General features: G+C 38.3%; 1 protein-coding gene across 1 annotated transcript in view; it reads left to right on the top strand.

Moving 5' to 3' along the window:
- CNTN3 (contactin 3) overlaps positions 1 to 16,786 on the top strand; it is a gene marked incomplete at both ends in the record, with an annotated part of 237,636 nt that overhangs the window by 130,668 nt on the left and 90,182 nt on the right. Inside the window, 6 exons of the mRNA XM_082663614.1 lie at positions 5,970 to 6,173; positions 7,635 to 7,737; positions 8,265 to 8,449; positions 12,359 to 12,495; positions 13,625 to 13,754; positions 16,264 to 16,414. Coding sequence (XP_082519740.1) covers positions 5,970 to 6,173; positions 7,635 to 7,737; positions 8,265 to 8,449; positions 12,359 to 12,495; positions 13,625 to 13,754; positions 16,264 to 16,414 — 910 coding nt within the window. The remainder of the gene's footprint in view (positions 1 to 5,969; positions 6,174 to 7,634; positions 7,738 to 8,264; positions 8,450 to 12,358; positions 12,496 to 13,624; positions 13,755 to 16,263; positions 16,415 to 16,786) is intronic.

Raw genomic sequence — 16,786 nt, 5'->3', positions numbered from 1 at the left:
CATGCATAAAATGATGTTGAAAAGTCTCCAAAGAATGCTGATTTGATATATATGTTACTTTGCAGTATACAATTAACATTTATTGCAAATGCAGATTTTTATGATGAATAAACTCTGAGAGTATTACGGCAGGTATTTTTTTACCTTATTCAGAACACAGTAAATCACATGATTTTCTAATGTTTTCAGTCAGAGTGATGCCATATATGTTTCAACAAAGACATGCAAGCAATACATGAAATAGTGCAGATCTTCTCTCTCTTCACTCTAAGACATAAAACTTATATTTCGTTCCATCTCAATGAGAAAATCTATAAAGAAACGTAGGTCAGTGCTACAGAATTCTGTGTACCTTTCATTACAGGTTTTATTTCTTTCCATAAGTCTTTTTTTTTTTTTTTTTTTTTTTTTTTGCGGTACGCAGGCCTCTCACTGTTGTAGCCTCTGCCGTTGCGGAGCACAGGCTCCGGACGCGCAGGCTCAGCAGCCATGGCTCACGGGCCCAGCCGCTCCGCGGCACGATGGGATCTTCCCAGACCGGGGCACAAACCCGTGTCCCCTGCATCGGCAGGTGGACTCTCAACCACTGCGCCACCAGGGAAACCCTCTTTCCATACGTCTTTAAGGGTCTGAATCTTTGTACAGAACGATCAGTCACTAATTGATTTGCTTTGAGGTTATCGTAGTTTGATACCACTTTTGGAATTACCCCTCCCTAATTGTACTGATTTTATAAACGGATTATGTAAAATCTAATTCTTCCCTAGGCATTAGGAGCGGAGGCTTTCTCCACTTTTTTGTCCTTGGTTGTTTGCTTTTCTTTGAAAATTGTGTCTACAGCACTTAGTACCTGATACATAGTGAACACTTCATTGTTAGCTGGCATCGTTGTTTGTATTAGTTTCCTGTTGCCACTGCAGCAAATTACCACGAATTTCAAGGCTCAAAATGCCACAGGTTTATTATCTTATAGTCCTGCAGGTCAGAAACCTGTGGAGGAGGAAAAATAATTTTCCCTCTACCCTTCCAAGCTCTCTCTCTCTCCATATATATATATATATATATATATATATTTATATATTTATATATTTATACATTTATATTTATATATGTAGTGTGTGTGTGTGTGTGTGTGTGTGTGTATTTCATATATACATAGGCGTTACCCAGGATAACTGAAATGGCGCAAGCCACCACCTTAAATATAAAAGAAAAGAAAATGTTGGGGTGTGGGAGGAAGAGGCCTGTTATGGGAGGTGGTCAGGAAAACTACAGTAAACAAGGGTAAGGTGGTTATGCAGATTTAAGTTCTTGTCTTCTCCATTGAGAAGAGTTTAGTCATCCTTTTCTTCCTGGTACAGGGAGACAGGCATCCTTACAAACAGAGATTCCCCTTAAAAATGTAAACGTCTCTTTAAAAAGTGTAATTTCTACTCAAGCTTTCAGAGCTTTTTCTGTCGGCTCCTTCTTAAAAATCATCAACTTAAAATGATCTTTTTGCCAAAGAGACATATTTTGTGGTGGTATATTCTGCTCCCCTTCAAGTCCAACACGAGTCTCAGTGGGCTAAAATCAAGGGCTTTGTTCCCTTACTCTTGCAGCTTCTAGAGGCTGCCCACATCCCTTGGCAATCTTGGCCCCCAGCCAGCAATCCCATCACCCTGTTCTCTGTTTTCTTAGTCAAACTTCTGACCCTCCCGTCTCTCTTTTTTCCTCATAAGGACCTTTGTGATTACATGTTTGCCCTCCCAGATCCATTTCAAGATTCTCAACTTGATCACATCTGCAGACTGCCTCTGCCATGTATATTATTTCCCTATTGCTGCTGTAATGCATTACCATGAATTTAGTAGCTTAAAACACACAAATTTATTCTTTCATAGTTCTGAAGGTCCAAAGTCCAAAACCAGTTTCACCTGACGGAAAATCAAGATGTTGGCGGGTCTGCCGTCCTTCTGGAGGCTCAAGAGGAAAATCTGTTTTCTTGCCTTTTCCAGCTTCTATAAGCCAACTACATTCCTGGACTTACGGCCCCTTCCTTCATTTTCAAACCAAGAGTTTAGCATCTTGAAATATCTTCCTCTGACTACAACTTCTGCTTCTGACATTACATGTCATTTCAATGACTTTCCTCTTATAAGGACCCTTATGGTGACATTGGGCCCACCCAAATAATCCAGAATAATCTTCCCATCTCAACATCCTTAGTTTAATCAGATCTTCAGAGTCCCTCCTGCCCCACCAGGTAACATGTTCAGACTTTAGGGATTAGGAGGTAGACTTCTTCTGGGGGCCACTGTTCTGCCTATGTTTATTAGGCCCAGGCTCTCTCTTAAAGTTGTATTTATGTCTCTACCCACGTATTGGGCATTTACTTCTAGGTTACCTGCCTGAGTCTCAAAATCTGTTTTCAGTACAACCTTTTCCATCCCCAGAGTGGTTTTTCTTCCTAATTTTCCTGTTTCTTCTGCTTATTCCAGCTCAAAACCTTAGAGGTAGTTTTTTGTGTTGTTAGTTAAAGATCTTTTTTTTTTCTCTTACTTTTCTGAGGATGCGTTTGGAAGAAATAGTGGAGGAAGACCATTGTATTATTCTAGTTACATCATATTCCAATAGATAGGCCATTGTAAGCCAGTGGTTTAAGGCTTCTGCTCAGTAACTTAGCAGAGAAAGATGAACTTTCTGTCAATGGTGGAATTTTTCCTTCTTTGCTTGTTGGGGTTGGGGGATGGGGTGGTGGTCTCAGGATAGGCTTACACTGACTCTGGGATGCTGTCTTATCTGGGCTTGTCTGGAGGGCAGGTACTAAGAATCAACCAGGGATTGGTTTGTATATTTGAAGAGCTTGGGGGATGAGGTGAGGGGACTATCTGGATGCAGGTTGGGGAGAGGGACAGTTATCCGAAAGGTACTCAGTGAAAACAGACATTTCCTCCAAGGGGAGGGGCAATTTTTAATACCCAGGCGAGTGTGTTACTCAATTTCAGCAACACCATGTCAGTTCAGGTCCCCTGAGGAGACTACAAGATGGCATCAGAGAATCAGACATTAAAAAAAAGAAAGACCTGAGGAAGTGCCTGTGAAGGATAAGGGGGGAGCGAGCAGAAATGGGTAGAGGGAGACTCAGACCGAGATTCAGGTCTGATAGCTTTGAACAGAGAGGGGAGGAAAACTTGTGCAGGAAGAATGCCAGAGCACAGCACAGTTCTGAAAATATTGTGGCCCTTCTGTTGGGGAGTCCTCAAGCCATAGTTGCCCTTATGAGGAATCCTGCAGGAATGCCAGCATTAACACCCCCCTGGAGCCCCATTAGCAGGTAGCAACCTGGGGAAGTGCAGCCACAGCACGCTTGCACGAGTGGCTGGAGGCCATCGGTTAACTGTGTGCCATGCAGTAGGTTCTTCTCAAGCGAGACCTACTTGGGACCCTTCCGTGTCTACCACAGTCCACTCTGTGACTCTTACATATGCGCTACTTCACGCTCATTTTGGGAGCAGCCTTAAAATGATTTTAATTTTGATATCCTTCCCTTACTTCTCTTAACAGTCATTACTAGGTCATATAGGCAAAGCTGCCACAATATTTCTTTAACAATATAATAATAGTACAATATTTAAGTAGTATCCATTTTAATTTGGGATTAAAAGAAATACTACAAATGCAGTCTTGTTTTATTTGGTATCGAACATTTTCAGTCAAAATTACATAGGTAGTATTTATTCCAAGTTGTTGCATGTAGCTGTTGTTCATACATTCTTCTTGCTGTATAATATTTTCTTTCATGAATTTATTAGATTTTAGGATTTCTGAATCAGTTTCTTTCCAGCAGCCACTCTCACTTTAGTATAAACTAGTTTAATAAGATTGACTTTTTCTAATACCCAGCTAAGATCTATTATGTCAGGGAGCAGTAGATGTTTTACTCACCCTGGATTAAAGGGAGAGGTACAGTCATATTCACATCATAAATAGAACACTCTGGAAGAATAAGATTGCTTTGCTTCCTTTAAAGCAAGGGGAGGTTATGGGGCCATGGGGAATGTTGGGATGGGACTGGATACTTAGAGCCAAGGGAAGAGCCTAAAGGTTTATTTGCTTTTACAGCTGTCAGTTTTAACCATCCCAGAACACATTAAGCCTACCTTACCAGCATTCTTCAACTCTGTGGTTTGTTTAGCAGTAGTGCAAGAGAAAGCACCATCAGGGTAGACAGGAAGCCAATTGTGGAGTGGATGTTTGAGATACATTTCTTTTCATACAATCCAACAAACAAATTTAGATTTCACGATCTATCACATGACTGAGTGGAATTTCATGAAACTCTCTACTGATATGATATCATGACATAAAGATCAGTTCGAGATTACAAACCATTGTTTCTGAACATCTGCACAGTATGCCATTGACCTGCTAACCTTTGGAAATCATCAGAATTTGCTTTGAACATGGAAGAGAGGCACAATCATGTTTCATTTCCATCAGGTACTTAACTGCCCTTTACCCTGTTCCCCTTGCACATGCTCTTCCCTCCACCTGGAGCACTTTTATCCCTTCATATTCACCTGTTCTTTAAGACCTGTTCTTCAGTCCTGAGAATGTCACCGCTCCTTCCTTTTGAACCCCACAGGAACTCTCACCCAGTCCTGACACATTTTCTCACTGTATTTTTGTACTGACGTACTGTCCCCCTCTACCAAGCAGAAAGACCCTTCACCATCGGAATTATGCTTTAAATACATTTTTGAACTTGTTATTCATTAAAATTGATTTTGATTACATATATTTTCTAAAGATTCTCTTGGAAAAGCATTACAGTATGAACCAGTGCCATAAGGTTAGTGGAATTGTAAAAGAAAATAGGACCACAGAAAGAAGGAATCAAATAAACCAACCACAATAACTATACTTAAATAACAACTTGCTTCTAAAAAATATAGGCATCTAGAACAAAGCAGCATAGTATTATTTAGTCCTCATTATCTCAGAGGAGGAAAACAACAGTTCCTTTAGGGAAAGTTAGTTTTCCTTGATCCCAAAGTTCAGGAAAACTCTAATAGTGGACCTGACGTAGGAGATAGTAGCATAATTTTAACGTAATTAACTCAATAAATATTTATTGAGGACTGTTAAATGTTCTTGGATGTTTCAGTTTGCTAATTTTAGGAGGAGAAAGCAGGCAGGATAAAATCTGACATTATTTGTTTACCAAGTGGTGGGAGGACAGATAAGTAAATAGATCATTGCATAAAAAGTGGTAAGTACTTTAAGTAGTATAAGCATAGAGTTGCTCTGTACAGAAGCACTTACTCAGAGGATGAGGGTTGAGGAAGACTTCTCTGAGAAGGTGATTCATGATGTTGGAACCAAGCTTTGAAAAACATTTGGAAGTTATGACAGAATGGGGTTTGGTGTTGAAAAGGAAAGAAGCCTTGGAGAGAGAAAAAAGACACTGCAGCCTCCGAGAGCAGCATATATAAAAACCCAGATGCAAGAAAGAGTATTGGGCTTCTCAGTTGCTAAAGCCGTAAGCAGGGGCCTAACCATGCAGGGTCTCATTTTCATGTTAAGCAATTTTGCATTATTCCAGAGACTACCGAGGAATTGCTGCAAGTGTTATGTCAGGAGTTGACGTGATGAGATTGGTAATTTTAAAAGATCATGGGACATGTAGTATGGAGATACAAAATAAAAGGGAGCAAGACTGAAGCCAAAGATACTTGTTAGGAGGTATCTGGAGTGGCAATAATGATGACAGTGATAATATCGCTCCCAGAAGAATGCTAATCAGCAGTGACCTCCATAATAGTTTAGAATGAACACAGCATCATGTCTCATAACCGTTTCTCTTCATGACCTGCAATAAAAGCACTCAGCATTGCTTTGCAGTAAAGGTGATTTCAGATATTTTTAATATACTGTGGAAAATTTTCCTTCATGATGGAATTTCTTTTCTCTAAAAATTTTATTAGAACTATCATATGCTTGGATCTTCAATGAATATCCATCATTTGTCGAAGAAGATAGTCGGAGATTTGTCTCTCAAGAGACAGGCCACCTCTACATAGCCAAGGTGGAACCACTGGATGTGGGAAATTACACGTGTGTGGTGACTAGTATGGTGACAAACGCCAGAGTGCTGGGTTCTCCAACTCCTTTGGTGCTACGTTCTGATGGTAGGAAATGTTTCAAGGGGCAATTCTGAGTGGAAATGCTGTTGCGAATACAAGAAAAAACAAATTGAGAGAAGTGAAAAGTATATCCTGAAGAATTATCATTTTGGTTTTTTTCAGAAGAAAAAATATTTATGAGTACAATGGCTAAAATGATTCCGTCAACCATAGGTCCCTGTACATAATTCTTACTCAGGACTGGCTTCCTGATTTGCAGGGACCAGTGCAGAATGAAAATGAGGAGTCACTTGTTCAAAAATTATGAAGAATTTCAAGATGGTGGCAATAGGTCATTAAGCCAAACGCAAGGCCCTCTGAGCCTGGGGCTCACCTTGCGTTCCCGTGACGTCAGCAGTCCTTATTTTTGCCAGTTTGAGGTTATTAAAGCTTTGGATATTTTGTTATAGGCTAAAAAGCATCTCTAAAGAAAATTAAAAGAAAAGATGTGTACATTAGATCCCCAGAACTTATTCATCTTATTATTGAAAGTTTGTACACTTTGACCAACATCTCCCCCATTCCCCTACCCTCACCAGCGTAGTGATTATATAGTAACGTTGTGTTGTGTACTTGAAATTGGCTTAGAGAGTAGATCTTAAGTGTTCTCACTACAGAAAAAAAAGTTAATTTTAAAAATTGAAAATAGTAATTGTGAGGTGTTAAATGTGTTAACTTGCCTGGTGTAATCATTTCACAGTGTGTACATATATGAAATCATCACACTGTATGCCCTAAAAAAATCACATTGTACAACCTAAGTACATGCAGTGTTTGTCAGTCATACCTCAATAAAACTGGAGGGGAAAAAAGGAAAACAGGTGTTTCTTCAGCCCCTCAATGACTGTTTCAAGGGAGCCCATGAACTGCAGAGTAAGCAGATTTGGAAGCTTGGGTAACTGTCCCACTTATGCAAAACCGTATCTGATACAGCACAATGCCATGGCCACAAAATACTTTCCAGTCAGTTATAATTGAATTTGACCTTTCCCATTTATTAAGTTACCATTTCTTGTCTCCTGGTAGTCAATTAGTTTAAGATTGGTGTCTGTGCTACCAGGGTACCATTAAGTAAATTTCCTCCCATAATTTTTGCTCTTTAGGATATTTTAAGAACTCATAATACATTGTATATTTCGGTTTGACTAGAAATGTCCAAATTGCATACAGAATAAAAAAGCCTCTCGTTTTATATAATGTAAAAGGCCTAGTGGTTTTCTCAGAACTGCTCTTTAAGCTGTAACTTAGGAATCACGGAATCCAAAGTTCCCACATATTTATTAATGTCGCAAGTTTGGCCCAAGGTAGCACTGCTTCTAAAAGTACCTACCAGACGGCTAGTGAGTAATTCAAATCATAAGGAAGAGTTAGTTCAAAACAGAGCAAAAAAAAAGAAAAGTTTTAAGAAAAATGGGACAATTCCAAAGGAAACGTTGAAACCACTAATTTTGTATTGTGGATTCACAGGAGTGATGGGTGAATATGAACCGAAAATAGAAGTTCAGTTTCCAGAAACTCTTCCAGCAGCTAAGGGTTCAACTGTGAAGTTGGAATGTTTTGCCCTTGGAAAGTAAGTTTTGTAACATTTATACCGATACGCTAAAATATTAGGTTGCTGTAAGAGATCAAGATAGCTTTTAACAGCCTCTTCTTTTCCTTCTTTTCTAAAATTTTCTTTCATTTAGAAGCAAAGAAAAAATTAAAATACAGGGGAAATGTACATGTATAATTTAGTTTGAAACTTTAAAGGAGATTTACGGAGAATGACTGTGTCTGCCTAATTTCATAAACTAAATCGGTGTTATTTTTCTTTTGCTTGTTCATTTGTTGTATTATAATACAGTGAGTATACATTAGACTTTTTTCTCTAAATCATGAATTAACTAGAGGAAATGCACAGTTTATTTTATTAAAATATCAACTTAAAGAGATAAATCTTTGCATTTGCAGGTTTGTATCACTGACAACTGGCTGTGTTCTGCATTTGAAAATCTGTGCCTTTTTTGTTCTATCCTAAGAAAGTTTTATTTTGTCAAGCCTAAAAGGCTTCCAGACACCTGTTTAAAATAGCAAATAACTTGAAAAATTTCTTCTTAGTCCTGTACCTCAGATTAATTGGAGAAGAAGTGACGGACTGCCTTTTTCCACTAAAATTAAATTGAGGAAGTCCAATGGTGTGCTTGAAATCCCCAACTTCCAACAGGAAGATGCAGGTTCCTATGAATGCATTGCTGAGAATTCACGAGGAAGAAATGTCGCCAGGGGGCGTCTCACTTACTATGGTGAGCCTTCACTTTGGGCATATTGGATTTTTAACTTTTGATCTCTCTAAAAGTTATTGTTATTGGGACTGGGTGGGGGTGAGTAGGAGGTTTTAGCAGAATCCCAGTGTCCAGCATTTTCTGTTCTACATTTTGTTAAATGAGGATATTTATCATGGAAGGAATTTTAAAAAATTAATTTTTGCAGTGAAGTTGGAGGCATGATATACTCGTACTGCATTTTAAACTGATTGATATGATAATGAAATATTTCACTTTTTTTCCTAAGAGTAACCATTTACTCACTTAACCGTAACAAGGAGAGATCTTTCTATCTGCCCTTACCTCTAGAAAATGGGATTTTGTATCTTTCTTTATGGTCTTCACTAAGCAGAAAGAAACTGTCTACTGGGAAAACTTGCAATTACTGCGTTAGACAAACCACATAAACCCAGGCTTACTTGACTTCCTCAGTGTTATTCTATCCTTTCCAATAGCGTAGGTGTACCATGTTTGCTGCCTTTAATTTGTAAGCACAGTTATTTGATGTACTGCTCAATTTGGGTAAAGAAAGGTTAGTAACGTTACCTTTATTTAAAGTCCATTTGTAGGAAAATTAGATTATCCCTTTTCCCCAAACTTGCTTTCAAATCCCTTTTATTAAAAAATATACTAGGTATTTTGATGAAAGCAGGTTTTAGAAAGCAGAAATAAATGATTTTACAAAATGTACTATTAAATATGGGAACATGTAAGCTCAGTGAATATATTTTTGCAGTTTAATCATTAGAAACATTGTAAAACTAATAGGAATTGAACACTTGTGAAAAGCAAATGGCAATATATTCTGTTTATTTCAAAAACTGGAATTTGAAATAATTTTCAGTGCAAACTTGTACAGTATATAAAATGTTTCAGAGAGGAAAAACTTTGCAAAGACAAATACTAAAATTATAGAGCTTATTACGAACCCCTTCAAAAGAATGTGAAGTTTGTGCGTACATTATGTGTGATTAGATTGAAACTTATTTTATGGTAAGGTTATAGGATCCGTCAGGAACAAAATGGAGGCATGGTTTAATAGTATGAGTCACTCCGTGTTCTAACTCTCCCATCTTGTAACAGGATTAGGTTAGAATACGTAGCACCAAGTTGGAATTTCCCAGGTGTCAAGTTCTACATGTTGGTGGGATGATACGGAGATAAGTTGGGGACACTTAACCCATGTGGCTGTATAGCTCTAAGTCGACCGCAAACAAGTCCTAGTTTATTTTCTCCTTTCTAAGCAGCCACTACCTGACCCAGGGTAAGAAGTGACCATGACAGGAAAACACAGGATATTCCAACTGTCTTAATGTTTCAATAGGAATGTTTTTATCTGTATGGAACAGTGACCCTGCACAAATAATAAAACACTTGTATGACAAGACATCCAAAGCTAAGTTGACATTTATGTGCCTTATATTCAGGTCCTGGCACATTTTCTCTGTGGTGTGTTTTCTGCCCTTATCTACTTTTTCCCTTTCTCTGCATGTTGGTTGCCCTTGCAGTCACAGAATGGCTACCAGCAGTGGCTAGCACATTAGTTTTTGTTCATCCTTCCTTTCTCTAAAACATCTTGCAATTCACTTCTCAAATCTCATTGGCTGCGTGTTCATTCCTAAACCAATCACCAGCTAGGAGAATTGGCATAAACAACGTAAGAGCCTCTTTTTGGAACATGGAATATGGTCAGGTTTCCCTGGATTTTGTGGGCAATGCGAGGTGATGGAAGAGAGGATAATTCAACGAAAAGTTGGGTCATCTTAGAAATAAAGAAGAGAGGAAATGGATGCACAATAGACAACCAACATCATGCACTATTCTTAGTAAATGAGGTAGACTGTTGCTTTAGTCCATTATGTAGGTAATATGATACGTACCTAAGAAACAAATTAGAAATAATGAGATAGAAGGACTTCCCTGGCAGTCCAGTGGTTAAGACTTTGCACTTCCACTGTGGGGGACGCGTGTTCGATCCCCAGTCGGGGAACTAAGATCCCACGTGCCGCATGGGCCAGCCACAAAAAAAAAAAAAAAAAAAAGATAAAAAGAAAAGAAATCAATGAGATAGAAAGTTTCATGAAAGCTACTTTACAGTTCTGGCTTAAGACTAGTATATTCAGGGCTTCCCTGGTGGCGCAGTGGTTAAGAATCTGCCTGACAATGCAGGGGACACGGGTTCAAGCCCTAGTTTGGGAAGATCCCACATGCTGTGGAGCAGCTGAGCCGGTGCGCCACAACTACTGAGCCTGCGCTCTAGAGCCCTTGAGCCACAACTATTGAGCCCACCTGCCGCAACTACTGAAGCCCACTTGCCTAGAGCCTGTGCTCCGCAACAAGCCACCTCAATGAAAAGCCTACCCACTGCAACGAAGAGTAGCCCCCGCTTACTGCAACTAGAGAAAGCCATGCATGGCAACAAAGACCCAACATGGCCAAAAATAAATAAATAAAATAAATTTATTTTTTAAAAAAGACTAGTATATTCAATAAATGCTGCACAGTTCTCTGCTTATCTGCTCTAATATTTCATGTAAAAAATGGTCCAGTAGAATATTTGAATCTCATATGATGGAATAAGGGGAAATACCACAATAAATGTACCAGTTGTAATCTCAGGATTGGCTTATTCCGGCAAATTATCTTCCCATTTGGAGAACAGTAATATGAGGAGCCAGTGGAAATTTTTGCTAGAAACTTGAGTCTTAGTCAAGGGATCATGTGTGAGTTTATTTGTAGTCCCCATCCACCGAGGCTGATAATTCCTGAAAGAAGAAAATGTGTTTTAATATAGAGTAGAGAGGAGTGATTTGGGACTGAACTACACTTCAGACTGGGCAAGTCGTTTATATTTTTTAAAAAACAAAATAAGGTAAAGCTCAGATGGGTACATTTTCTCTAAAAGCGAAATAGCTATATTTTCATTTCAATTTCAGTTATTAAAAAAAGCAATTTTATGAGATAGAAAGGGAAAGACAAACCTTCCCATGGTTGAAATCAAATAGAAATAGATAAACTGTTTCTGCATATGGAGGATGCAAATGTAAATCCCGAAGTACACATCCCATGCATAATGCAATGTGAAACCAGGAAGACATCTCACCTCCTAGTCTCGGGCCTAAAACACAAGCTGAGACTTGGCTGAATATACTATGAGTATTGAATGACTTTCATCATGAGTGGTACATTGCTTTCATCTGTAAAAGGATTTCCCAAGTGTCTTTTAAAACGTAAGTAAAAATGACAAATAAACCTGGTGCAGCTGATTTGCATACATCATTTAAGGTGGCACGAGTTACTTCTTTTTCATAAAACATCATTTGATTCAAATTGAAGCAATTTTTCCATCTTTCCCTGCGTACACTTTCATTTGCACAGAGGTTCGTAAGATGTTCACTAGTTTGTATTTAATTAAGAGTTATTTCTACATTGAAGGAAATAGTTTTTTCCTCCACTGTAGAAGTTTCTCTTCTACGGATGCTGATTTTTAGTGCAAATTTAGACTAGTATCTGCTGTCATTCACATATTAAGTTGTTATCAATTGTGATCTCATAATTCAAAAATGCACTTGGACAAGAAAATCTGTTTTGTGTACCTGCATTTTTTTCCTACTAATAGACATCTGAAGAATGTAATACAGTGCCCAGAATTTCAAAAACAGAGAAAGCATAATGAGTTTGACTTAGGGAAAGGCAGATTGTAACATCCATCCTCAAATATAGAAATGTTTCATATACCCACTTAGTAAATACTTAGGGAATTAAATATCATTTTAGCCACTGTGCTTACGTTAATCTGTTATTGCCCATAGTCATATCCATTTATGTGGATAAAGTATTTGTTTTTTATTGTGGAGTGGTTTGAATTTCTTTCCTTTTTCATTGCAGCAAAGCCTCATTGGGTTCAACTCATAAAAGATGTGGAAATAGCTGTGGAGGACAGTCTTTACTGGGAATGTCGAGCGAGTGGTAAGCCCAAACCCTCCTACCGATGGTTGAAAAATGGAGAAGCCCTTGTGCTCGAGGTAAGGTAACATGCCTGCTTAATCCACCCTGTCCCCACTTTGTGTAAATGAATGCCTTCCCTAGTGACCAGTGCCAGAGTCAACTGGTGAGTTTGCATACATTCATCTGAACAGTTCATGCCACGTTCATCTAAGAAGTGGTACAGAGGTAAAAAGGATAAAGTCAAGTACTCAGTGTGCCAAGGAGGAAATATTTTCAATATTGAATTTCATTGGGAAAAGGTGATTTTATGAATTTAGTACATAAAATGATATACAGTCAACCCATGAACAATGCAGGCGTTAATCCTCGTATAATTTATAGCCTGTCCTCTGTGTCCTCAATTCCTCTGCCACAGATGCAGCCAACCAGGGACCGTGTAGTCCTGTAGTATTTACTGTTGAAAAAGTATCTGCAAATGAGTGGACCGCCCTAGTTCCAACCTTGTTGTTCAAGGGTCCACTGCACTATTTTTTTTCATTTTGAAATTAGAGAAGCCTTTACGTTAATAAAATGTAGAATGTAATTTCCTTTTTCGTATTTGATAACTTGCATGGCCTCTGGAGAATAAATGTATCGATTACTTCATTACCTTGTTACACGAGTACTTATTTTCTCAATCACTTCTCTTCTCAAGCCAGGTAATTTTTGCTCTTTTTAAAAACTGTGTACTAAGTTATGTTCCTTCAAATTTCTACACATAACCATTCATAATACCTGCGAACCTTTAATAAATGTGTTTCCCAGAACCCTTTTTAATACATAATGTATAATATCTTCAATTTGCATGATTTTAAAAACTGGTGAGAACCTTTCCAGTTGATGGGGTGGGAAGCATGGTAGATTTCTTAAAGTCTGCAACTTTATCCACGGGGAAAAATGAAATAGTTGCAATATTTTACATTGTGCTTTGTTATTTATTTTACTGATATACTTTTTGATTGAAGGAGGTTTATTAGTATTTCCAATGCTAGCTGTTATGTTAAGTAATTCTCACTGTTTCAAATAAGGGAAACGTTTAAACTTCAGGTCAGTTTGCCTAATCCCATGAGAAAAATTAAGGAGGTTTGTGTATGATTGATACAAGATTCAGTGGTTATCTTTTTTCTTCTAAAATGGTACATACAAGACATTTTTATTATCATGTAGGGGAGAACACAGATAGAAAATGGTGCCCTTACAATATCCAACCTAAATGTGACCGATTCTGGCATGTTCCAGTGCATAGCAGAGAACAAACATGGTCTCGTCTATTCCAGTGCTGAGCTCAAGGTTGTGGGTAAGACTAATTTTCTTGTCTTTTTTTTTTTTTCTTAAATCCTCCATACTTGCCAGAAGCAGAAATATATACTTTTCATATTAGATTCCTACATCTAATAGCATTTTCAGTATCACAGCAGAATCATGCAGGGTTTCTAATCAAGGCACACATTTTAATGATTTCTAAGGGAAAGCAGCAATTATGACCAGAATTAAGGCCCAAAGATCGAAGAAGAGAAGCAACAAGGAGAGTGTGTTGACCTAAGACATCCTTATTATCCAACTCCAGCAGTACCAACTAAGTAGTACCTTTTAAGAGAATAAGTGACTCTGGTGTTCTCTGTTGCTGGTCCATAAAAGTAAATATCAAAATTCAAATCAGTAGTTTTTTGATCTAAAAGGAGTTGTCTTTGTCTTTAATAACTCTGCTGAAAACATCAAGCATTCGGCAGACCAAAGCTTTAATTGACCAAGGCTCAAGTACTTGAAATTATGAATTATTTTTTTCTTGTACTTTAGGTATAGGAGAAGAAAGGAGATGTTATATCATGTTTAGGGCAGTTGTCCAGAAAAACAGTTTAAGATGCAAATGACTTAAAGTCCAACCAAAATTGTCAGAGCATAACATAGTATGTATAAATAAGAAAGAAAGAGGGGATGGGGGGAAGGGGGGAGGGAGGGAGAGAAAGAGGAGGAGAAGGGGAGGAAGTTTATTGCTCAGTGTTATTAAAATGGAGAATTTGGATTTCAGCTGGACTTGACCCAGGGCTCAAACATCATCACCACTCTCTGGCCCCATATGATGTTACCCAGCATGTTGTTTTCATTACCACAGTCAATCTAGTGGCAGAAGGATGGCTTTCTTAATTGTTCAGATGGAAGTCACAGTCCTACATGTCATTGGCCCCATGTACCTGATTTGAGTCACGTACCCATGGTTGGTCCAACCCAAATGGCCAGAAGGTTGAAAGGCCCTGATCTAACTCAGTATTTCCCAACTGGGGATGATTTTGTCCCTAGGGGATAGTGGGAAATTCTGGAGACCTTTTTGGCTGTCACAGTGTAAGGGCAAGGTGGGGAAGAAGGGAGCTAGCGTGTGCTACTGGCATCTGGTGGGCAGCTGCCGGAGAAGCTTCTAAATATCCTACAATGCCCAAGATAGCCTCTCACAACAAAGTCCTGTCTAGCCCGAAATGTGAAGTGTCTCATTGAAAACCACTGGTTTGAGGAAAACAGGTCTTCCTTGGCGCCTGGCAGTTAAGAAACAAATTATATGCACCAGGAAGACTGAAGCTTGGGAGGGGCAGATCATCAACTCAAAATCTGGCTAGTGTTATCCATGACAGAGAAGTGGGGTGTCATGACGGAAAGAAAGTGGGATTTGCCCATATCTTAAGTCGAAGCGTGGCTGTGCTCTTACGTTAAATTAACCTTATGAGCCATAGTTTATTCATCTTTCAAATGGATGGGTCCCTACCCAGTGTTGCATGGGGTTTTCATATGGGAAAATATATGATCTATGCTTAAAAAAAGATTTCATTGAAATATAAAAGTATTTTTCATTTGTGTTAGTGAAAGTTACTCTCTCAGGATCCTAATTCTTAAGGGCAGCAACCTTTGGATAACATGTCTTCTTTATCTGCAATCATATATATATATATATATATATATACATATATATATATAGTATAATTCCTTCTATGATTTCCACTTATAAAAAATAAGTTATATTAACTGGGATATGACATAAGACAGGGGATTAGCTATTTGGGGAAATGCACTGGGTTCTTAACTTTTTTCTGCATTTGCAGTATAAGGAAGGATGATTTTCTGAGTTAACATACTTAATTCAAATGATACATTTTTATGTCTCTTGAATGTTCAGGTATTGTTTCAGGATCAGCATTCCATCCATTATTAGCCAGCATAATGTTTTCTACATATTATAGTATTTAATGGAATATTGTAACTTAATATAATAATGCATGTTATAATATATTTCTCCAACTTGGAAGTTAAAGCTAACCACGTGAAAATTTTGTAATAGATCTTGTTACTGTTTATACAAGAGAATAAGAATTCAGTACTCGGCCTTCATTCTAAAAACATACTGAGCATCTAATGAGTGCCAGGCCCTGTGCCACATCTATGTCCTTGAAGTCACAAGAGAGACCAACCCTACTGTTGTCCTCATGGAACAAACTTTCAAGATTCTATTAAGTGCTTTTAGTTTTAATAAACTCATGATTGAGCTATTTTAAAACTTCATAGTAAATTTTAAAAATTCTCATATAAAGTAATTGTCTCAGGAATTGGAACTTGCCAGAAAACACAATGGTAGGACTTACTTTTTAAGCATTGAAATCGTCCTGTAGGTGGTACCCAGTCAATCAAATAAATCAAGTACCGATATCTTATGTGTCAAGAAACTTTAAAAAATCATAAAGTCAACCTTTGAAATTTACGGGAATTTAAAGAAATGAAATCAGACATGGAATTGTCATTCTTTCTTCTTTCGTCCTTTTTAGCTTCTGCTCCAGATTTTTCAAAGACTCCGATGAAAAAGTTGATTCAGGTGCAGGTGGGCAGCGAGGTCAGCTTGGACTGTAAACCCAGAGCTTCCCCCAGGGCGCTCTCTTCCTGGAAGAAAGGAGATGTGCCTGTACAGGAGACTGAAAGGTATTCTGTTGTCCAGAAAGGTGGTGATTTATGTGCTTCTCACTTTCCATCGTGATGCCAAAGTAGGTGTTCAGTATGAAGTGAAATGCAGTAGCATTTCAATAAAATGTGAGGTGTTCCAAGAACCACAATAGCAGTATTTTTGTTTGTAATACTCTCAAGATGATACTCACCAGGTTTTGAAATCTAGAAACAGAGATTTATCTCACCTCTTCCAACATAGAATATTTTAGAAAGGAGTTTCCTCCCCATTTGCCTGGTAAGACTCAAACTGGGATGACAAAGGAATGCGAGCCCTGGACCCAGGCCCTCTCTCAGCTCCTGGTGGCCCAGAGCATCACAGGGCAAAGAGAATATATGACGGCAGCATAC

The sequence above is a fragment of the Grampus griseus genome (assembly GCF_964374135.1).
Source record: "Grampus griseus genome assembly, chromosome: 10".
NCBI lineage: Eukaryota > Metazoa > Chordata > Mammalia > Artiodactyla > Delphinidae > Grampus > Grampus griseus.
The sequence above is the reverse complement of the archived record's forward strand: the minus strand, read 5'-3'. Positions and strand labels throughout refer to the sequence as shown.